Source organism: Narcine bancroftii, chromosome 1 (assembly GCF_036971445.1).
Source record: "Narcine bancroftii isolate sNarBan1 chromosome 1, sNarBan1.hap1, whole genome shotgun sequence".
In the NCBI taxonomy this organism is placed as follows: domain Eukaryota; kingdom Metazoa; phylum Chordata; class Chondrichthyes; order Torpediniformes; family Narcinidae; genus Narcine; species Narcine bancroftii.
In genome coordinates this window covers 40993582-41018743 of record NC_091469.1, presented here as the reverse complement: position 1 = coordinate 41018743, position 25162 = coordinate 40993582, and the positions used below count along the sequence as shown (strand labels likewise).

Genomic DNA, 25162 nt, shown 5'->3' with positions numbered 1-25162 from the left:
TAATTCTCAAAATTAAAATTAAATTAAAGCCTGAGCACCCTGATGTGGTACAGGAAGAGTGACCAATTGCATCCCGGCAGACGATATTGAGCAGCTGGAGCTACAGTTGAACTTTCTATGGGATATATTGATCATGCTGAGGGACAGAAAGAGAGGAGATAAAGTAACCACAGGAAGGCCTGACAGGAAATGAAAGAATCCTGTGTGATCATTCCCCTGTCAAACAGGTCTACATTGTTGGATACTGCTGATGAAGTAGGGCTGTCTTGGGAAAACAGCACAACAAGAACGGCAGATGCTGAAAACTTGAGCAAGCAATGAGAAGTGGGGGGTCGGGTTCTCAGTGGGTCAGGCAACATCTGTAGAGAGAAATGGTAAGACAAAGTTTCAGGTCAGCATGCTTTTTTTGAATCCAAAATGGGAAGACAAGACAGCAAGCATAATATGGGGGTGGAATGGAATGAGGTGAGAGGACAGGTAGAGGAGGAGGCCACTGGAGGAGGAAGGGAAAGATTTGAGAGAAAAGGAAAAATGGGACAACACAAAGGACAGATTAAAAATAATGGAACCAGATCAGCGTGGGTGTTAACTAAAATTAAATGTCCATGCCATTGTGTGTTAAATTGCCATGGCAGAATATAATGTTTTGTTCCTCAAGTTTATGTTTGGCGTCTCCCTGGCCATGGATGAGGGGCAAGGACAAACTTGTTTGTGTGGAAATGGTAGGGGAACTGAAATGGCTGGCATCTGGGAGTACCAGCTTGCACCCAAGGACAGAGAGCTGGTTCTCTGTGATCCTTTTGTTCTTAATAAACAATTTTTTCTATTCTCCCTTACACTATCTACAAAATCATCTCTAAACCTCTTTCAGCCCTCTTTATTTCCCTCTTCACTGTGTTCATATATTCCTTACACTCCTCAAAGGATGTCCCACTATGTCCTAAATATTATGGTGCCCTGAAATGAGAGGACTATGTATAAAAAGTGCTGTAATTTCTACATGGTCAAAACAAAACATACACAAATACCTGTAATAAAATCTGGAATGTGCACTTTAATCTCATGTGAATTATTTGATTACAAATTTAAAACATGTGAAGCAAAGGGAAAAATAAAGAAAAAAAATGTCTTTGTCCCAAACTGTATGCCTCCTTTTTCCTTCTAATCTGTGGTTCTAAATCTCTTGTTAACTAGGATTCCTTTACTTTGCCATCATGTGCTTTACCCCACTGGAAAGATATTCATTCTGGACCTTCCTTATCATAATTTTAAATGCCTCCTGTTTGTCAGACATGCTCTTACTCTCTCATATTTGTGTCCAGTCAATTATTGCTAACTCCTTCTGCTGCTTCCTCTCTCAGGTCATTCCATGTGTCCACCACCATTTGTGAGAAAAAGCTGCCCTCAGATCTATTTTAAATCTTTCCTCTCTCACTTTAACCCATCCTCTGCTTATAACTCAAGCCCTCCTGTCTCAGTGATATTCTCAGGAATCTTTTCTGCACTCTTTCTATCTTAATGACATATTTCCGTTTGCTGTACAACCAGAAATCCACACAAACCCTTGAACTGAATACTCTAACCAGAGGCCAAACATGTCAAATGACATTTTCACCACCCTGTCTACATGTATTGTCACTTTTAGGGAACCATGTTCCAGGTCTCTCTGTACTTCACATTCTCCAGGGCTCTGCCATTTGCTGTGCAACTCCTACCCTGGTTTAACTTGCAAAATGTAACACCTCATACTTTTTAAAAAAAAAAAATATTTTTCACACTATGAACCATATTGACCAAAATACACATAAACATTTCCCTCTTGAATATACACAGTGTCATTTTCTCCTCAACGTTCAACATATATGATACATTAAACCCATTAAACAATGTCATCACACAATGAAAATAAACAAGAAATTTGTGTCATCTACTGTTACATATGGGGTCAGTTAATTTCGTCTTCTTCTCCTTCTGTCATTTTAGGTGGTGGAGGTCCGCGATAGGACTTCTCTGTTGTGTTCCATGTACGGTTCCCAAATTTGTTAGAATACTGTGATGTTATTTCTTAAATTATATGTTATTTTTTCCAGTGGAATACATTTATTAATTTCTATGTACCATTGCTGTATTCTCTATCTTCTAATTTCCAGGTTGACATAATACATTTTTTTGCTACAGTTAAGGCTATCATAATAAATCTTTTTTTGTGCTCCATCCAAATCGAGTCCATGTTCTTTGCTTCTTATATTACTTAGAAGAAAGATTTCTGGATTTTTTTTGTATGTTGCTTTTTGTGATTTTATTTAATACCTGATTTAGATCTTCCCAAAACTTTTCCACTTTCTTTTATGCCCAAATTGCATGTACTGTTGTTCCTGTTTCCTTCTTACAGCGAAAACATCTATCTGATACTGTTGGGTCCCATTTATTTAACTTTTGGGGCATGGTGTATAGCCGGTGTAACCAATTATATTGTATCATGCGTAACCTCGTGTTTATTGTATTTCTCATAGTTCCGGAGTATAGCTTTTCCCATGTTTCATTCTTTATCTTTATGTTTAGATCTTGTTCCCATTTTTGTTTGGGTTTACAGCTTGTTTCCTCGTTCTCTTACTCTTGCACTTTGATGTACATGTTTGTTATAAATCTTTAAATTATCATTGTGTCTGTAATCACATATTCAAGATTGCTTCCTTCTGGTAACCTCAGACTGTTTCCCAATTTGTCCTTCAAGTAGGTTTTCAGTTGGTGGTATGCAAACATTGTACCGTGAGTTATACCATATTTGCACTTCATTTGTTCAAAAGATAATTTTGAAAAATAATTTTCTATTCTCTTGATCCCTTTTCTCTCCCATTCTCTAAAGGAAAGGTTATCTATTGTGAATGGGATTAGTTGATTTTGCGTCAATATTAATTTTGGTAGTTGATAATTTGTTTTATTCTTTTCTATGTGAATCTTCTTCCAAATGTTGAGCAGATGGTGCAGTACTGGTGAATTCCTATGTTGCACCAGCTTTTCATCCCACTTATATAGTATATGTTCAGGTACCTTCTCCCCTATTTTATCTAGCTCTAATCTGGTTTTTCCCTTGTTTGATAAAAATCTGATAGGTATCTTAATTGTGCTGCTCTATAATAATTCTTAAAGTTTGGTAGCTGTAAACCCCCTTGAAGAATTTTTCTGTTAGGTGAACTGGTAACGATTGGAATAGGTATTGTATCCCTGGGAAGATATTCATTTTAATGCAATTTACCCTTCCTATCAGTGTTAGTGGTAAATCTTTCCAATGTTCTAAGTCATCTTGTATTTTCTTCATTAATGGCTGATAATTTAATTTGTATAGATGGCCTAGATTATTATCTAGTTGTATACCTTGGTATCGGATTGCTTGTGTTTGTCATCTAAATGGTGATTCTTTCTTAAACTTTGTGAAATCTGCATTATTCATTGGCATCGCTTCACTTTTATTTGCGTTGATCTTGTACCCTGATACTTATCCATATTCCTTCAATTTCTTATGTAATTTATTTCTGGTTCTGTTAAGTATACTATGACATCATCAGCAAATAGACTGATTTTATATTTTTATCCCTCTTATTTTATTTTCTGTTCTTATCTGTTCTGCCAAGGGTTCTATAGCTAAAGCGAACAGTGAGGGAGATAGTGGACATCCCTGCCTAGTTGACCTGCTTAATTTAAATTGGTTTGATATATATCCATTTACTGTCACCTTCGCCAATGGTCCCTTATATAGTCCTTTAATCCAATTAATATATTTCTCTGGTAGGTTGAACCTCAATAGTACTTTGAATAAATAATTCCATTCTACTCTGTCAAAGGCTTTCTCTGCATCTAAGGTAACTGCCATTGTTGGTGTCTTGTTTCCTTGTACTGCATGGATTAAGTTAATGAATTTACAGATATTGTCCGTTGTTCGTCTTTTCTTAATAAATCCAGTTTGATCTAGTTTTACTATTTTTGTTACACAGTCGGCCAATCTGTTTGCTAGTAGTTTAGCTATTATCTTATAATCTGTGTTGAGTAGAGATATTGGTCTATGCGATGCTGTTGTTAGTGGATCTTTCCCCATCTTTGGTATTACTGTAATTATTGCTGTTTTGCATGAATCTGGCATGTTTTGTGTTTATTCAGTCTGGTTCATTGCTTCCAGGAGAAGAGGAATTAATAAGAGTATTAATAATATGAGTATTCCTTCTCCTTTGGGTGTTGTCTCCTCCATATATCCAAAAGTTGCATTTCCTGCATCGATTTAACCATAAATTTGGTTACTTTGTTCTTTCTGCTAGTTTTTTGTCCAGTTTTGTCCATCTTTGAGTCCAAATTAAGGTTTAAGTCCCCTCCTATCAGTATATTCTCCTGCATATCTGCAATCTTCAAAAAGATATCTTGCATAAATTTTTGATCCTCTTCATTAGATGCATATACATTGAGCAAATTCCAAAATTCTGAATATATCTGACACTTTATCATTACATACCTCCCTGCTGGATCTATTATTTCCTCCTCTATTTTGATTGGTACATTTTTATTGATTAATATAGCTACTCCTCTGGCTTTTGAATTATATGATGCTGCCGTTACGTGCCCTACCCAGTCTCTCCTTAATTTCTTGTGTTCCACTTCAGTTAGATGTGTTTCCTGCACGAATGCTATATCAATTTTTTCTTTCTTCAGTAAATTTAACAGCCTCTACCTTTTGATTTGGTTATGTATTCTGTTAATATTTATAGTCATATAGTTCAACATGGCCATTTCATACTTTGTTTACCTTTCATTTCCGCTTCCTCATCACCACCTTTCCCCCATATCCATTTCTGTTTTCTTTTTTTGAACACGCTGTAAGACAACACTTCTAAAACATAAAATATTTCCACGATTCTCACATTTAAAATTCCCTTAACCCCAAATGTCATAACACCTTATACTTGACTGAGTTAATTTCCATCTGACATTCCTTGGTCCACTTCCCAAGTTGATCGAGATCCTGATGTAATCTTAGATAGCCTTCTTCACTATCCACTACACCACCAATTTTGGTGTCATTTGTAAACTTACTAAACACAAACTAAAATGTCTGTCAAATTGTTTGATATAGATGAAAGTGAACAGTGGATGGAGCACCAATTCCTGTGGTACAATATATATAATCACTGATCACAGGCTTCCAATCTGGAAAAACTCCACCATTACCCTCTTTTTCCTTCCATCAAGCCTATTTTGAATCTAATTGGCTAGTTCACCCTCGCTCCCATGTCATCTTTCATTCTGGACTAGCCTGTTACACAGGAGCTTGTCAATGTCCATGTCCACCACCCTAATGTTATCATTGCTTTTAGATGGAGTCATATAGCATGGAAGTTATTCAACTTACCACATTTGTTCTGACCACTGGGGTCCATCTCTATTGATGCCTTCTTTCAGCAATTGGCCTGTAGTCTTCCTGTCTGGGCAATTTAAGTGCTCATGTAGATACTTAAATGATATCAGAGACATTGCTTTCATTGCTCTCTAGAGAAGTGTATTCCAGATGTTCATCACTCTCTGGGTGAAAAAATTAGCCTCAGATTACTTCTAAATCTCTAAATCTATTTCCTCTTATTCATCTCTGATGGGGGAATCATTTCTGCTATTCTACTCTATTTTTAGTCCTCAGAATTTTATATCTCCTGCTTTTGTCTGACCAATGTTTTCTGAAGTTGGATGACCATGACTGAAAGCTCCAATGCTTTTTTTTAAAATCACATTATCAATCTATGTTGTAATCTTCAAGGATCTTTGGACTTGCATGCCAAGGGCCCTCTGTTCCTAAATTTTCCTGAGAAATAGCACCTTATCATTCAAAGTGAATGATGTAATTCCATTTGCATTCTCAAAAAGCGTCTTTTCATTATTTATTTTGATTAAAATTAATCAGGTATTCCTCAGCCCATTTCACCAACACATTGCTATCACCTAAAATGAAGGTTACCTTTCAATACTGTCAACAACTCCACCAATTTCCATGTCATCTGCAAACTTACTGATCATTCATCTTCATCAATAACTACATTATTGATAAATATATTATGAACAGCAATATTTATATATATATCTATATATATTACAATTTATATATATATTACAAACCAACAATCTTGGTGGAACATTAGTCACAGGCATCTAATCACAAATCCATTATCTACCATTATCCTCTGTCTCCTATTGGCAATCCAATTTTTGATCAAATTCACTCACATCCCATAGGCTCTAATCTTGAGGGCTACTCTCCCACAATGGACTTTGTTGAAGGCCTAACTGAAGTCCATGCCTTCATCAATATAGTTTTTAACCTCCTCAAAATTTTCACTTAGATGGGCCAGACAGGATCTGCCCTCAATAAATCTATACTAGCCATCTCTCATTAGGTCCTGCCTTTCTTGATCATAATCCCATGCCTCAGATTTTTTTTTACCAATAACAAAAAAAGGGGACATCCACTTTAATGCTCAAAAGAACCAGCAATCCCTCTTTCTTGATCTCAAACTGTTCTAACAAATTAGCATTTTCACGTTACACTCCCGATTATAATCCTCCATGCTCTTCTCTTCGATAAATATCGAGGCAAAGTACTGCCTCTGACTCCAAACATAAATTCCCTTTTTTGTCTGAAAGGTGCGCCACAGTTAGCGCAATGCTGTTTCAACACCAGCGAGCAGGACTGGTATTCAAATCCCACACTGTCTGTAAGGAGTTTCTATGTTCTCCCCCCGTCTACATTGATTTCCTCTGTGTGCTGCAATTTTCTCTCACTGTTCAAAAACATACCATGGGAGTAAATCAACTGGGTGTATTTGGGCGGTATGGGGTCATGGGCCAAAAGGGTCAGTTACTGTGCTGTACGTCTAAATTTAAAAATTCTCCTTGAATGAACCTATCCTTTCCCCAGTCAACATTTTGTTTTTAATGTCTTGGGATTTTCTTTAATCCTGCTGGCCAAAGACATCTCATGGCCTATTTTGGCCTTGCAAATGCTCTGCTTGAGTCTTTAAATACTTCATACAGTCTTTATATACCTCAAGGGCTTTGTCTGATTGTAGCATCCTAAACTTTAAATACGCCTCCTCCTTTTTAGCTAAATTCATGACTGATCAAGGATCTTATACCTTGCCGTCCCTGACCTTCCTCTGCACTGGAACATACTGGTTCAGAATTCTAACTACTTGTTCCTTAATTAATTTACACATGTCCACTGTAGGCTTGTCTGTTAATAGCCATTCCCAAATAACCCCTAGCTCCTGTCTAATCGGGAAAGGTGAGATAGATCATCAAAGCAAAATAGCATAAACTATAAAACAGATAGTAAATATTTTTATAATGTACAAAGTAGAAAATAGTGGCAAAATTAAACACAAGGCCCTGAGAAAATGAAAAAAGAGTTATGTGGAAATCAGCAAGTCCCTGAACAACTAATCTATGTCAGTCTTCACAGTGGAGGACATGGGCAGTCTGCCAAAGATTGATGTTGAGAATGTGATAGGAGGTGAGGACCTCTCTATGTATTTAAGACATAGAGAGCTAATTTTTTGAATATGGGAATTGAGGATTATGGAGCTAATTGAACAGTGGAGCTGGCTCGATGGGCCAGATGGCCTACTCCTGTCCTAATGTTCTTATGCTATCAGAGGAATATTAAGTCATTTGTAGAATGAATATAATGTGAATGCTCCCAGTCATTTTACCAGGGTAGATAATTCTAGAATTAGAAGGTCCTGGGGCACTATTTCACTCAGAGTTTAGACCATAATCTGAAATGAGGTGACAAAGGAAACTGTAAAGCAGGTACCATTATGACATTCTAAAGACATTTGGACAGATGAATGGAAATGAAAGGTTTAGAAAGACCTCGCACAAATACAATCAAATAGGACTAGCCCAAAGTGCCTATTTAAAAGTTAAAAGTGCAGATTTATTGTCAGAATGCATACATGACATCACATACAACCCTGAGATTCTTTATCCTACTCATTGGTAGTGCAAAAAGACACAGTACTCAAGAAAAGATATGTATGCAAAAGAGATAAATATAAACAAGAAGGAAGGGCAAACAATCTGTGCATTACAGAAAATAAAAATTCAATAATAATTTTTTTTTAAATTTTTTATTTTTCACACCATAAATCACATTAACCATGGTACACACTTTTTCCTTTTCACACATATACAGTGCCATTTTCTCCCCCCACCCTCCTCCCAACCCACCCCCCCCTCCCGTCCATTTAAGGTATACAATCTAGGATACATTAAACCAGTCAGAAAATGTTGTCACTCAACAAAAATACACCAGAAATTCTACTGAGTCCATTCTTTTCATTTCCTTCTCCTTCCATCAACTTAGGTAATGATTGTCCCCGGTAGGTTTTCGCTATTGTATTTAATGTAAGGCTCCCATATTTGTTCGAATATTTCAATATTATTTCTTAAACTATATGTTATTTTTTCTAATGGAATACATTTATTCATTTCTATATACCATTGTTGTTTTTTCAAATTATCTTCCAATTTCCAGGTTGACATAATACATTTTTTTGCTACGGCTAGAGCTATCTTAACAAATCTTTTTTGTGCATCCTCCAAATCAATTCCAAATTCTTTGTTTTTTATGTTACTTAGGAGGAAGATCTCTGGATTCTTTGGTATATTGTTTTCTGTTATTTTATTTAATATCTGATTTAGATCTTCCCAAAATTTTTCTACTTTCTCACATGTCCAGATTGCATGAATTGTTGTTCCCATTTCTTTTTTACATCGAAAACATCTATCAGATACTGTTGGGTCCCATTTATTTAACTTTTGAGGTGTAATGTATAGCCTGTGTATCCAGTTATATTGTATCATACGTAACCTCGTATTTATTGTATTTCTCATCGTTCCGGGGCATAACTTCTCCCATGTTTCCTTTTTTATCTTTATATTTAAATCTTGTTCCCATTTTTGTTTAGTTTTACCATTTGTTTCCTCATTCTCCTTTTCTTGCAGTTTAATATACATATTTGTTATAAATCTTTTGATTATCATTGTATCTGTAATCACATATTCAAGGTTACTTCCCTCTGGCAAACTCAAACTGCTTCCTAATTTATCCTTCAAGTAGGATCTCAATTGGTAATATGCCAGCGCTGTATCTTGAGTTATATTGTACTTATCTTTCATTTGTTCAAAGGATAAGAATCTATTTCCTGAAAAACAATTTTCTATTCTTTTAATCCCTTTTTTTTCCCCATTCTCTAAAGGAAAGGTTATCTATTGTAAAAGGGAGTAACTTGTTTTGCGTCAATATTAGTTTTGGTAATTGATAATTTGTTTTATTTCTTTCTACATGAATCTTCTTCCAAATATTGAGGAGATGATGTAATACTGGAAAACATCTATGTTGTACCAATTTTTCATCCCATTTATATAATATGTGTTCAGGTATCTTTTCCCCTATTTTATCTAATTCTAATCTCGTCTAATCTGGCTTTTCCCTTGTTTGATAAAAATCTGATAGGTATCTTAATTGTGCGGCTCTATAATAATTTTTAAAGTTTGGCAGTTGTAAGCCTCCTTGTTTATACCATTCTGTTAATTTATCTAGTGCTATCCTCGGTTTCCCCCCTTTCCATAAAAATTTCCTTATTATTTTCTTTAACTCCTTGAAGAATTTCTCTGTCAGTTGTATTGGCAATACCTGAAATAAGTATAATATCCTTGGAAAAATGTTCATTTTAATACAGTTTATCCTTCCTATTAGTGTTAGTGGTAAATCTTTCCAATGCTCTAAATCGTCCTGTAATTTTTTCATTAGTGGATAATAATTGAGTTTATATAGTTGGCCGAGATTTTTGTTTATTTGTACAACTAGATATCTTATTGCTTGCATTTGCCATCTAAATGGTGATTCCTTCTTAAATTTTGAGAAATCCGCATTATTCATAGGCATTGCTTCACTTTTATTTACGTTTATCTTGTAACCCGACACTTCTCCATATTCCTTCAATTTCTTATATAATTCTTTTATTGATAGTTCTGGTTCTGTTAAGTACACTATAACATCATCCGCAAATAAACTGATTTTATATTCCTTGTCTTTTATTTTTATTCCTTTTATATTATTATCTATTCTTATCAATTCTGCTAGTGGTTCTATAGCTAACGCAAACAATAAAGGTGATAGTGGGCATCCCTGCCGTGTTGACCTGCTTAAGTTAAATTGCTTTGATACATGTCCATTTACTGTCACTTTCGCTAATGGTCTCTTATATAATGCTTTAATCCAATTAATATATTTCTCCGGTAAACTGAATTTTTGCAATACTCTGAACAAATAATTCCATTCTACTCTGTCAAAGGCCTTCTCTGCGTCTAAAGCAACTGCTACTGTAGGTGCTTTATTTCCTTCTACAGCATGAATTAAGTTAATAAATTTGCAAATATTGTCTGTTGTGCGTCTTTTTTTGATAAATCCAGTTTGGTCTAAATTTACCATTTTCGGTACATGCTCTGCTAATCTGTTGCTAATAGTTTAGCTATTATCTTATAATCTGTGTTAAGTAAAGATATTGGTCTATATGACGCTGGTGAGAGTGGATCTTTCCCTTGCTTTAGTATTACTGTAATTATTGCTGTTTTACATGAATCTGGTAAGCTTTGTGTTTCATCAATCTGGTTGATTACTTCCAGGAGGGGCGGAATTAATAAGTCTTTAAATGTTTTGTAGAATTCTATTGGGAATCCATCCTCTCCTGGTGTCTTATTATTTGGTAATTTTTTCATTATCTCTTGTATTTCTACTATTCCAAATGGCTCTTTTAATTTATTTTGTTCCTCTATTTGTAGTTTTGGTAGTTCAATTTTAGTCAGAAATTCATCTATTTTCCCTTCTTTCCCTTCGTTTTCAGTTCGGTATAATTGTTCATAGAATTCTCTAAAGTTTTCCTTAATTTCTTTTGGATTATATGTAATTTGTTTGTCTTTTTTACTTGATGCCAATACCATTTTCTTAGCTTGTTCTGCCTTAAGCTGCCATGCTAGGATTTTGTGCGTTTTTTCACCTAGTTCATAATATTTCTGTTTTGTCTTCATTATATTCTTCTCCACCTTATATGTTTGTAATGTTTCATATTTTATTTTTTTTATCCGCCAATTCTCTTCTTTTAGTTATATTGATAATTTTAGTTGTATTTAGCAGTAAAATAGAAGAGGAAATAATAGATCCATCAGGGAGATATGTAATGATAAAATCCCCTCCTATTAATATGTTCCCTTGCGTATCTGCTACCTTCAAAAAGATATCTTGCATAAACTTTTGATCTTCCTCGTTAGGTGAATATACATTGAGTAGATTCCAAAACTCCGAATATATCTGACATTTTATCATTACATATCTCCCTGATGGATCTATTATTTCCTCTTCTATTTTAAATGGCACATTTTTAATAATTAATATAGCTACTCCTCTTGCTTTTGAATTATACGATGCTGCTGTTACGTGTCCTACCCAATCTCTCTTCATTGCTAATTTTTTTTCTATATTTACTATTTCCCTTTCCAATTGCTCTGTTTCCTGATTATAGTCCTTCTTCATCTTGGTTACATAACTTATTATTTGCCCTCTAATGAATGCTTTCATTGCATCCCATAGTATAAACTTATCTTCCACTGATTCTGTATTTATTTCAAAATACATTTTTATTTGTTTTTCAATAAATTCTCTAAAATCCTGCCTTTTAAGTGACATGGGGTTTAATCTCCATCTATACATTCTTGGAGGGATGTCCTCTAGCTTTACTGTCAATATTAAGGGTGAATGGTCCGATAGTATTCTAGCTTTATATTCTGTTTTTCTTACTCTATCTTGCATACTAGCTGATAACAAAAATAGGTCTATTCTTGAGTATGTTTTATGTCTAGCCGAGTAATATGAATATTCCTTTTCTTTTGGGTGTTGTTTCCTCCATATATCCAAAAGTTGCATTTCTTCCATTGATTTAATTATAAATTTGGTTACTTTGTTCTTTCTGTTAATTTTTTTCCCAGTTTTATCCATATTTGAATCCAAATTCAGGTTGAAATCCCCTCCTATTAATATGTTCCCTTGCGTATCTGCTACCTTCAAAAAGATATCTTGCATAAACTTTTGATCTTCTTCGTTAGGTGAATATACATTGAGTAGATTCCAAAACTCCGAATATTTCTGACATTTTATCATTACATATCTCCCTGATGGATCTATTATTTCCTCTTCTATTTTAAATGGCACATTTTTAATAATTAATATAGCTACTCCTCTTGCTTTTGAATTATACGATGCTGCTGTTATGTGTCCTACCCAATCTCTCTTTAATTTCTTGTGCTCCAATTCAGTTAAGTGTGTTTCTTGCACAAATGCTATATCAATTTTTTCTTTTTTCAGTAAATTTAGCAGTTTCTTCCTTTTAATTTGGTTATGTATTCCATTAATATTTAAAGTCATATAGTTCAACGTAGCCATTTTATACTTTGTTTATCTTCCCTTTCCGTTTCTCCATCATTACCTTTCCTCCTTATCCATTTCTGTTTTCTTGTTTTAAACCCTTTATAAGACAACATTCCTAAAACATCAAACATTTTCCTTATTCTCCTATTTAAAACTTCTTTAGCCCCAATCTCCCCTTCCCCTCCTGAGTTGTCCTTTATCCCTTGTCGGACAACCACATCTCCCCTCTCCATTTGGATTTGCGAATTCACTCGCAAGCGTCAGCTGATTTTGCAGTGACCGCAACTCCTCCCCACCCAGCCCCCCCAGAAAAGATTTCACTTTTCATATGTAACAAAGGTCACTCTTTTAGTTCCCTCCTTATTCCCTCTATTCCATTTCTTTCTCTTATTAATTCTTGTCTATACTATCTATATTTTCCTCTAAATACGGATACATTCATGTATGCACATTATACATATACACACATATACCTCTTTACCCACATACATATAAATCGTGGTCATTTTTACTCTTATTACATGTCTTCATCTCTCTGATTGTTTTGTAGTTGTTCTGCAAATTTCCTTACTTCCTCTGGATCCGAGAATATTTTTTTTTCCTCCATAAGATCGTTTTCGATGTATTGAACTCATTTCTCTTCTTCTGGAGTTCAAAACTTATGTGTCTTTTTAGTTCTCAGTCTTTTGTACTCTCATTACACGTCTTCATCCCTCAGTCTATTTTGTAATTGTTCTGCAAATTTTCGTGCTTCCTCTGGATCCGAGAATAGTCTGTTTTGTTGTCCTGGAATAAATATTTTCAATACCGCTGGATGCTTTAGTATAAATTTATACCCTTTCTTCCATAAAATCGCCTTTGCTGTATTAAACTCCTTTCTCTTCTTCAGGAGTTCAAAACTTATATCTGGATAAATGAAGATTTTTTGCCCTTTGTACTCCAGTGACTTATTGCCCTCTCTTACTTTTTCCATTGTCTTCTCCAGTACCTTTTCTCTTGTAGTATATCTTAGGAATTTTACTAAAATAGATCTTGGTTTTTGTTGTGGTTGTGGTTTAAAGGCCAATGCTCTATGTGCCCTTTCTATTTCCATTTCTTGCTGTAGTTCTGGACATCCTAGGATCCTGGGGATCCAATCTTTTATAAAATCTCTCATATTCTTGCCTTCTTCATCTTCTTTAAGGCCCACTATCTTTATGTTATTTCTTCTGTTATAATTTTCCATTATATCTATTTTCTGAGCTAACAGTTCTTGTGTCTCTATAACTTTTTTATTAGATTCCTCTAATTTCTTTTTTAAGTCTTCTACCTCCATTTCTACTGCTACTTCCCGCTCTTCCATCTTGTCCATTTTCTTTCCCATTTCTGTTAAGGTCATATCTATTTTATTCATTTTCTCTTCTGTGTTGTTTATTCTTCTTCTTAAATCATTAAATTCCTGCGCTTGCCATTCTTTAAATGACTCCATGTATTCTTTAATAAGAGAAAGTAAATCCTTTATCTTGCCTTTCCCTTCTTCTATTTCATTGTACTCTTCCTCTTCCTCTTCTTCTTCCTCTGGGTTGGCCATCTGTTGTTTCTTTGTTGCCCTTTTCTTCTCTTCTTTCTTGTTTTCGTTGTCTTCTGTGTTCTTCTCTTGCTGCAGGTGTTCTGCAGCTGTCATTGCCGGCTGTGGAGATCGACTCCCCAGCTGGTCACCCCTCCCGTCGGTGTGTTTTTTTTCACGCGCACCACGCACTTTTACTCGGCTCAGCGAGCTATTTTTGTAGTCCACTTTCTACCGACCTGAGGGAGCGGGTTTCTCTCTCCACCGCGGGCCTCTTCAAACAGGTAAGGCCTTCTCCTTCTTCTTCCATTGTCTTCTCTTCCTCTCTTCTTACCGTTGATTTCGATTTTTCTTTTTTCGTCGCCATCTTCTTTCCACCTTTATACTCACTTTTCTTTAATTTTTATTTCTGTGCCTTTGTGTTTTCCTTTGTTTTTTCCGACTTTTCTGGAGAGGGCTGGAGTTCACCGTCCGGCCACTACTCCATCACGTGACTCCCCCAAATTCAATAATAATTAATGTGCAAAGTAAGACTCCTAAAATGAGTCTCTGTTTAAGTTTGTTGTTTGGGAGTATGACAGCGAAGAAGTAACAACTATTTCTGAACCTATTAGTATGAGTCTTGTGGCACCTGTACCTCCTTTCTGATGGGTGGTGTGGATCCTCGATGATTGTTGCTGTTCTCCAACGGCAGCATTCTACATACATTTTCTTAATGGTGGGGAGAGTTTTGTCTGTAATGTACTGGGCTGTGTCCACTACCTTTTGCAGGGTTTTGCTCTCAGAGAAATTAGTGCCCCCATGCGAGGCCGTGATGCAGCAGGTCAACACACTCTCCACTACACATCTGTACAAGTTTGCTGAGGTTTTCAATGTTATATCAAACCTCCATAAACTCCTGAGAACTTAGAAGCGCTGAGAAAACTTCTTCGTGATGGCATTCATGTATTGCATCCAGGAAAAGTCCTCCGAGATAGGGACAGAAATTTTAATTTGCTCATATTATCACATTATCTATGGTTAGCATGGAAGAGTATGGTTGAAGGGCCTGTTCTGTGCTGTATGGCTCTATGATTCAATGCCTTTAGCATCACTGGCACCTTGCACAAAATCTCAGTGCCATCTTTTGGGAAGAAAAGGTGAAAATTTCCCTCCCATTGCTCCAACTTCTCACTGCCCTCACTGTTCCCCTCCAGTGCTGCACTAAAGATTGCATTGCTCAATGGAACAATCGGGTTTCTGTTATTTGAGCACACTTCTCTTGTAATAACTTAATTGCCCTGCAGGTTAGATCTAGCTGATCTAGACTTTGACCTCACCCATGGCATTTTATGAGATCCTTGGGGTTGATCTGTTTCCTTGATAGACTCCCATCACTTCTGGTGCTTCAGTCACAACACAATGTCTTGACATGGGCTTCCTTTGGGCCCACTGTGTTTTTGGGAAAATCCAGATATAGGGACATGATCCAAGATTGAGGTGAACATAAGGGATCACTTGAAAGGAAGTTTTCAGCTTGACCCACTGTAGCAAATTATTAAAGTAGTTTCAAGCTTTGTTTTTCAGCATATTGACCCCTAATCTGAACTTTCTCTGCCTTTGAAGCGAGAAGATCCGATTATTCAGTTTAATTCAGGGACGCTCACACTTTCCAGGAAAACAAAACCTCAGCTGCGAATGCCAATCGTCTACCCTGTCCTCCAGTGGGATGACATTAAATTTGAAGACATTATTGGCGAAGGGAATTTTGGGCAGGTGTTGAAGGCTCGAATTAAAAAAAATGGACACAAGATGAATGCTGCTATTAAACGAATGAAAGGTAAGAGCTCTTACTTCTTTGAATCAGATATCACAAGATCACAAGAAAAAGGAACAGAAGTAGGCCATTTGGCCCATCAAGTCTGCTCCACAAATACACCCTGAGCTAAACTGTTCTCACATCCAGTTCAAAGTTCTGGCTTTTTCCCCATTTCCCTTGATACCTTGACTAATTAGATACCTATCAATCTCCCCTTAAACCCCCCCCATGATCTGGCCTCCACAGCTGTACGTGGCAATGAATTCCACAAATCCATGACCCTCTGGCGAAAGAAATTTCTCCTTATCTCTGTTTTAAATGGGTACCTTCTAATTCTAAGACTGTGCCCTTTTGTCCTGGAATCACCCAACAGGGATCTTATTCACACCTACTTTGTCCAGTCCTTTCAGCATTCAAAATGTTTCTATGAGATCCCCACTCATTCTTCTATACTCCAATGAATAGAATCCAAGATCCCCTAAGTGTTCCTCATATGTTAGCCCTTGCATTCCTGGAATCATCTTGATAAATCTTCTCTACATAGGGTTTTGTACTACACATCTATTTTTTTTTTAATGTTAGTATCCTTTTGTATGTTCTTTACTAACTTCCTTTCATAATTCATCCTTTCTTTCCTAATGACTTTCTTTGTCTCTTTCAGTAAGTTTTTAAAAGTTTCCCAGTCTTCTATTTTTCCACTAATTTTTGCTTCCTTGTATACCCTCCCTTTTACTATTATTATAGCCTTAACCTCTCTTGTAGAGTGGTCCCTTTTCTTCATTCAGTTACGCAATTGTGATATGTCCTTAGGTGTCCAGGGTTGGCTCTGTAATGATGAATCATGTATTCATTTACAGAAGGCAGCCAATGCGAATGTTCCTTCTGAACATGTCATCAGCGGTATTTGCTCCTGTTTCTCAGTCTTTCAGGTTATATTAATTGTTGGTATTACATAATTTCAACCCTATAGATTAATTTAATTTAATTTTAGGACTGCATCAGTGTTATTCTACAGTCATCAATAAATAAAGCCCTGAAACTTCAGGCTCCACTGAAGTTCTTAAAGCGTATAAAGGTAGATAAATTTCATGGGCCTAGTAAAGTGAATCAAAGGATATTGTGGGCGATTAAGGAAGAAATTGCAGAGTCATCTTTAGCTAGGTACCAAAAGACTGGAGGGTTGTTAAAGTTCTGGTAACTAGTCAAAGACTTGAAGCCGAAGTTGGACTAACTCGTGATCATTCATGAGGCTGGAGAGGATCATAGATTGCTGCTACTATGGTGTGGTCACAGGTAAGATGCAGGCTATAGATGACCAGCAGGAAAAGCAAAAGTAAAAGAAGCAGCCAGAACAAAATTCTCCAATTGTCATTCAGTAACGAGAAGAACACCTCTGCCTCAGTGGCTGAAGGACTCACAATAGACTGCCTGTGGCCTGCTTTGGCATTCATGAGGGTCCCAGTCCTGAGCAGTGCTCCCAAAGGTTCATTGGGGAGCTGTCAGCTTCCAAAGCGCCTTTTGGGATTTGGAACATGGGCTGAGGACATGTGACTTGTGGCCACTGAGGTAACCAGAATACAGGAAGCAGTTATTGGATCGACAGATGTGCAATATCTCTGAAGGGACTCTCTTTTGCTTCCCTTTCTTGTCTTGACTGGGCTGGTGGTACCTCTTTGTGCATGTCTTTATAGGGAAAACAAAGGAAAATTATTTTTATGTATATTGTGTACATGACAGTAAATAGAACCTTGATCTTGAAATGTTCCATGGGAATATGAGAATGGACTGGAGTCCTTCCAGGAGGCAGGCTAGGAAAAGATTTCATCAAGGTAATGATGGGAGTTTGTAATGGGCTGTCTGTCCTGAAAGGGAAGGAGATAGACAGAGATGAACCAGATGAAGATGAGAGCAGATTAGAAACTGGCAGCAAAAGTAATATTTGAGTTCTATTGAGTACAGAATGAAGCACCAATGTCGTCATCAATGTACAGGTGAAGGAGTTGTGGGAGTGGGTTTTAATAAGAGTGCTCTACATATCCCACAAAAAGATGAGTGCAGTTGAGACACTGCAAATGCCTTTTGCTTCACCTTTGATTTAGACTAAGTGAATGGATTTGAAAGAGAAGTTGTTCTATGTGAGGACAAGTTCAGATGGGCAAATGAGCTTACTGATGAAGGGAATTCCATTCAAGGAAGAAGCAAAAGGGCTCTCTACTATCCTAATATGGGATGAAAATGTAGAGGGAATCTATGTCTGGTAAAGATGGGATAATGGAAAATTATAAAATGCAAAAGGCAGTAGAACAGTTATGGATGTACATGGAAAGGATTAGAGCAGGGGAGAAAGAAATATGTCAAGATAGGAAGCAACAAAATCAGTTCAGCAAGAGTAGGTTGAAGCAATGTGTCTGCCGGATAATCCAAATTGTAGAGTGAAATACAAAAGTCTGCAGACGCTGTGATTGTAATCCTAATCGTAGAGCCTGGGTAGGAGATAGAAGCGGGCTCTATGGAGCTAGGGAATTGTTGGAGTAGCAGCTATGGAGGAAAATCTCCCAAGGAAATGAGGAGCTAATAGCCTGATGTTTATCAATTTGCTCATAGTCATAGAATTGTACATCAGTGAAAAGGGACATTCACCCATCTACATCCACACCAACCTTTGTACTCTTCTGTTCTAATCTAATTTTCCCCCTATTTCTGCGTCCCTAAATGCTTTTCAAATGTAATGATTGTATCGGACTCACCTCCCCTGAATTTCCAGATATCAACCACTCCCTGTGTTAAAGCATTCCTTTCACATCCCATTTAAAGCTTTAATGTTTACATTAAACCTGTGTATGTCATACCTCTACTTAACTTTCTAAAATGCATCACCTTAGTCATGTTCACGGTCAACAAGGAGGTAAAAGCATCTATCTGAGAGCTGGTTTGTCCTCAGTGAGATAAAGGTTAGTTCACTAGACCACGCCAGTGCAATTTTGTCAGCAGGTTTATTGACAATATCCATATTTGTTCTAAATGAGGGCTGTTGTGGGTAAGAAGGGACGAGGTCAGAACAGATGTATTATAAAATAAAAATAGAATATGTTTGAAATACTCAGCAGGAGAAGCAGCATCTTGAAAAGAGAAACAGAATTTAATATGTCTGACTGACTGCCACTACAGAGGCTGCCTGGCCTGCTAAATATTTCCAGCATTGTCAGTTATTTTTTTTATTTCCAATACCTCTGCAGATTTTGTGTGATTATTTCTCTGTGATGCATTTCACTATTTTAATGACAGCATTTAAACAGATTGGCAAGCCTATTGAAAGTTTTAAAACAATGATAATATTTGTGGCTCATTTAACCAGTCCTAACTATAATTCTTCTTCCAATAGAATATGCCTCCAAAGATGATCACCGAGATTTTGCTGGAGAATTGGAAGTTTTGTGTAGACTTGGACACCATCCCAATATCATCAACCTGCTTGGAGCCTGTGAACATCGGGGTATGGACTCCTCAGACTCTCATGACTAAGCAAAGGATAGGAATGCACCAAGTGTCTATCATACAACAGATTTTCACAATCGTCCTATGAGGATGTGTGATGAACATTTATTGCCACTGTTAGAGAAAGTGTTTTTTTTAAACCAGACCACAGTTTGTGCTGGCAGACCACTAATGCTAATTGTTTGCACACTGCCAATTGGTTCAGACTTCTAAACGTTCCTTCACTTCAAGTGGAGATAAGCCTGAGATACCCAAGAGTCGGTGAGAATGTTTTCAAGGAGGCTTTGCAAACATCTTTGAATCATTTCCTCTGCCAACCTGGCAATCTCTTCTTGTGATGGCGCTTTGAATAGAATGTCTGTCAGGCATGCAAGCAATGTAGCCTATTCAATGGAGTTGACTGGGTATAATAAGGCTTTCAGTGAGGATGGCTTGGAAGAAGCACTGACATTCATTTGCCTTTCCTGCTTGTGGAGTTGGAGGTTTTTGGTGGTATCTTTCCAATGCTTTGAGGTACCTCCTTCTGAGTTGTTGAGATCTTAGAATCCCATATGAGGGCAGGGATTACTTTTGTCCAGGCAGTTTCAGGTCTAAATTTTCAAATACTCCTTTTCTTAATTGGTGGAAGTGCTAGCAAATTGAAGATTGATGAATGCCTTTGCCCATTCACATAAATTGGATAGATTATATCCAGGTTATGGGGGAATAATGAAGTATATTCCTTGTGTCAGAAAGGCGTATAAGGAAATGGAGGATACAGATTCAAGGCAAAGGAGTGTGATGCACATTTTTAGAGAGTGAATGACCCTGACCTGGAATGCACTGCCAGAAGAATGAAGGTTGCAGAATTAACATGAACATTCAAAAGGGAATTAGATAATTGCATGACCAAAAGAAATATGTGGGTCTCTGGAGTGAGAGAGAGAGGGTGAATTGAACAAATGTTTCATGCCAAGCCCCTGCAGGGAATTGCTCTGAATTTCCTTGATGACTTTGTCTGCAGGATACCTATATGTTGCCATTGAATTTGCACCACATGGAAACTTGTTGGATTTTCTACGAAACAGCAGAGTACTAGAGACTGACCCAGCCTATGCCATTGCACACAGCACTGCCTCTACCCTCTCCTCCCAACAGCTGCTGCAGTTTGCTGCCGATGTCACAAAGGGCATGGACTATCTCAGCCAGAAACAGGTATGCTGCCTTTTATGTGGTTACATCCATCTTCTGGGAAAAAGGAAAGTGCAAAAAGTCCTGGGCATCTTTGAACATCCCTCACTGAAAGGAAACATTTAGGCCAGCATCAGTTAGGAATTCAAATTGTCTGCTAACCTTCATTGCAAGAAGATTTGAAAACATAAAGGACAATGGCTTGCTTTAGCGACGGTATATACAACCTTAGTGAGGTCCCATCTGGAGGTTTGGGTATCACTTTGCTATCCTTTACTAAGGGCCATATTCTTGTCTTGGAGAGAGTCCAGTAAAGGTTTACGGGACAATAACTGTGGTGGCAGAAGGAGATGACTGATAGCAGAGGAAAGAGTGGATGGGTTAGGTCTATATCACTGGAGTGTAGAAGAAAGAGAAGTATTGGGGGGCAGTACTGAGGGAACCCTGCAATATTGGGGGGAGTACTGAGGCATCACTGCATCGAAGGGGCAGTATTGAAAGAACACTGCAGCATTGGAGGAGTTTTACAGAGGGAACACTGCAGTATAGGGGGCAGAATTGGAGCAGAAGTACTGAGGGTAACTGCAGTATTGAAGGGACAGTACTAGCTTAACAATATTATTGTGAAGTGTCTACCTTTTCAGTTTATTCACAGGGATCTTGCAGCTAGAAATGTTCTTGTTGGAGAAGGTTATGTTGCAAAGATTGCTGACTTTGGATTGTCCAGAGGAAAGGAAGTTTATGTAAAAAAAACAATGGTGAGTACAAAACATTAATGGGAATTTGCAAAAACAAATCCAATTGTTTTCATTGGCTAAAAAAAAAGAGTTCAACAACTCTGCTCTTGGCTCTGCAGATCTTGGTCCAGAAACTATTAAGCCTAAAGGTGAAAGATATAATTGACTGGATCTGCATATTGTTGGCAAAGTCTATGTTTATTTCTGATGCCTAATTGCCCTTGAGGAGTTGGTGCTGAGCTGCCTTACTTAACCCCTGCAGTCCTTCTGTTAAAAATTTTCCCACAATGCTGTTCCAGAATTTAGGTTTCTTGTTCCTACTGTCCCCGTCATCTTTGGTGTTGGACGTTGCGGGCTTGGGAGGTGATCTTGATACAGACAGTAGTAATGATTGATAGACTGCGGTTAGCTTTTCTCTCTTCCTCAGTTGGCTGAATTTAGCTACTCCTGATCTTTGTGTTATCAGAGGCATTCTGAGTCATACTTCTGGTCTTTAACTTTCAAGCAAGATCCATCAATGGGAGAGAGCAGACACCAAATAAAAACTTGTTTGAAATATTTTGGACAACTCTCAATGTTGCCCGCATTTGAACTCAACCAGCTAATATTGTATGATCTTGGGGAATATTATTCTTTTCATATAACTGGACATAGTGATAATTTTTCAAAATTCTAGATTCTCGATTAGTTCCTGAGGATTGGAGGGTGGCAAACGTAACCCCACTTTATAAGAAAAGAAGGAGAGAGAAAACTGGAAACTATAGACCAGTTAGCCTGACATCGGTAGTGGGGAAAATGCTAGGGTCAGTTATTAAAGATGCGATTGCAGCACATTTGGAAAGTAGTGGTATCATTGGACAGAGTCAGCATGGTTTTATGAAGGGAAAATCACGTCTGACGAATCTACTAGAATTTTTTGAGGATGGAACTAGTAGAGTGGATAGGGGGCAACCAGTAGATGTGGTATATCTGGACTTTCAGAAGGCTTTTGATAAGGTCCCGCACTGGAGATTAGTGTACAAATTTAAAGCACTCAGTATAGGAGGTATGGTATTGAAATGGAGAGAGAATTAGTTAACAGACAGGAAGCAAAGAGTAGGAATAAATGGGTTCTTTTCAGAATAGCAGGCTAGAGGGGTATCGTAAGGCTCAGTGCTGGGACCACAGTTATTTACAATATATATCAATGGCTTAGATGAGGGAATAGAAAGCAGCATCTCCAAGTTTGCAAATGATATGAAGCTGGGTGGCAGGGTAAACCATGTAGAGGATGCAGGGTGACTTGGAAAAATTAAGGGAATGGGCCAAGGCATGGCAGATGCAATATAATGTGGATTAATATGAGGTTATTCACTTTGGAGACAAGAACAGGAGAGAAAATTATTACCTAAATGGTGTCTGATTAGGAAAAGAGATGCAACGAGATCTGGGTGTCGCTGTCCATCACTCATTGCAAGTGGGCATTCAGTTACAGCAGGCAGTGAGGAAAGCAAATGGTATTCATAGCAAGAGGATTCGAGTACAAGAGCAGAGAGGTTCTACTGCGGTTGTACAGGCCCTCGATGAGACCACACCTAGAGTACTGTGTACAGTTTTGGATTTCTTATTTGAGGAAAGACATCCTTGCTATAGAGGGAGTGTAAAGAAGGTTCACTAGACTGATACCAGGGATGGGAGGACTGGATCGACTAGGCTTATATTCACTGGAATTTAGAAGATTGAGGGGGGGGATCTTACAGAAACATATAAAACACTTAAGGGATTGGGCAGGCTAGATGCAGGAAGATTGTTCCCGATGTTGTGGAAAACTAGAACCATGGATCACAGTTTAAGAATAAGGGGGAAGTCTTTTAGGACTGAGATGAGAAATAAAAATTCTCTATGAGAGTGGTAAATATGTGGATTTCTTTGCCACAGGAAGTAGTTGAAGCCAGTTCTTTATCTATATTTAAGAGGGAGTTAGATTTGGCCCTTGTGGCTAAGGGGATCAGGGGGTATGGGGAGAAGGCAAGTACTGAGTAAATGATCAGCCATGATCAAAATGAATGGCAGTATAGGCTTGAAGGGCGTTTCTATGTTAGTCATATCATGTTTTCTACTCCTTTTTTTTACCATATTAACAGGGAAGACTACCAGTCAGATGGATGGCCATTGAATCTTTAAATTACAGCGTGTACACAACAAATAGTGATGTGTAAGTTCTTCATAGACTTCATAATCTGATCGGGCTGTGGCTTTTTTGTTCATTTATTATGCTGCAACTAATTAACAGATTGTCTCACTCCTAAAATGTACAAACAACATAAACCCAGCAGATGTTCCTACTGGAAGAAAGATCACTCACCAAATTTTGAAGTTTGTGCAAGGTCAACAATATCAGGAATGAATAATTATTTAAATAATATCGTTGAAGAAACAAAAATACCACCACACCCATGATATGGTTTCAAAACTGGATTGATGGCAAGAGTCCACACTGGGTTCCCTCCTGCAATTTTCCAGATTGTAAGTGATCTGATGGCCAGCACAGTTAGCCTGGTGGTTAGCGTAATGCTATTACAGTGCTAGCCACCCGGGTTCGAATCCGCCACTGTCTGTAAGGAGTTTGTATATTCTCCTTATATCCACATGAATTTCTATCAGGTGCACCAGTTTCCTCCCATATTCCAAAAACATAGGGTATTAGTAGGTTATGTGATCACATGGGAGCATTTGGGCAGTGTTGACTCAAGCCGGAAGGCCTGTGTCGTGCAGTTTCTCTTTAAAAAAAAGACAGGTGTGAATGTTATTTTAACCTTGGCTTCTGAAATAGATCTCCTGCTAAGGCCAATATATTCTAATAAATTTCAATCCTCTTCTTGAGGAGATGGGTTTTCATAATTTGAACATGGAAATAAAACATAGAACATTACAGCAAAGTATAGGCCCTTCTGCTGACAATATTTTGCCAACCTAAATAAACCCACACTAATAATCCTCTATTTTTCTTGCATTATTGTGCTTGTCTAAGAGTCTTTTAAATGTCTCTGTTGTACCTGTACCTACCTCTACCACTACCCTTGGCAATGCATTCCAGGCCCACCACTACTCTCTGTACCCTAAAGTCCCTCTGCTCCTCCACACTGTTAAGAATTTTGCCATTAACCATATACTCCGCCTTCACACTTATACAGATTGAATTCCATCTGTCACTTCTCTCCCCACCTCTACACCCTGTCTATATACTGTTGTAATCTTCAACAACCTTCTACATTATCCATAACACCTCCAACCTTCATAACATCTGCAAACTTACCAACTCATTCTTCCACTTCATCCAGGTCATTTATGAAAATCATACAGAGCAGGGGATCCAGAATAGATCCCTGTGAAACTCCACTAGTCAATGATCTCTCGGCAGAATATGTTCCATCTACTACTACCCTCTGTGTTCTGCAAGCAAGCCAATACTGAATCTACAGAGCCGTTTCCATGCATCCCATGCTAATTAGATGAAAAGTTAACTATTACAATGGGAAAATGACTGCAGAATATTGAAACTAAAGCTATATGACATTAAGTGCAGCAAGGTGTGATAATAGTTTATGGAAAGGATTACCAGTGAGAAGCATTCGTAAGATTGGTGAGGTAGAGTATCTCCAGTTATATCCAGCTGTGGCTGCATCCTCCCCAATGTAGGAATGCCTATTGCTCCTACAATGTGGCAAAATCAAAGAATTTATCCTCCATACACTCCCACCCCAATGTATCCAACTTCCAACATCCATGAAATAAAAGACTCTAAAAGAACCAACTGTCTGGGTGATTAATGCAAGAAATATTCAGCTTCACTTTCTGTTATAACCATGGAACATAACAGCACAGAATCAGGGCCTTCAGCTCATCTGATCTGTGTCAAA

The 25162-nt window shown here is 37.5% G+C and overlaps 1 protein-coding gene across 5 annotated transcripts in view; it reads left to right on the top strand.

Annotated features, from left to right (window-relative positions):
* tek (TEK tyrosine kinase, endothelial) overlaps positions 1-25162 on the top strand; it is a 129754-nt gene that overhangs the window by 73099 nt on the left and 31493 nt on the right. For all 5 annotated transcript variants that reach the window (XR_011353568.1, XR_011353572.1, XR_011353562.1 and 2 more), the window contains exons 15-19: positions 15669-15882; positions 19244-19354; positions 20360-20550; positions 21171-21284; positions 23387-23457. Coding sequence is in view for 2 of the 5 variants with exons in the window: in XM_069924654.1 (XP_069780755.1) it covers positions 15669-15882; positions 19244-19354; positions 20360-20550; positions 21171-21284; positions 23387-23457 (701 nt within the window). In the remaining 3 variants the exon portion in view is untranslated. The remainder of the gene's footprint in view (positions 1-15668; positions 15883-19243; positions 19355-20359; positions 20551-21170; positions 21285-23386; positions 23458-25162) is intronic.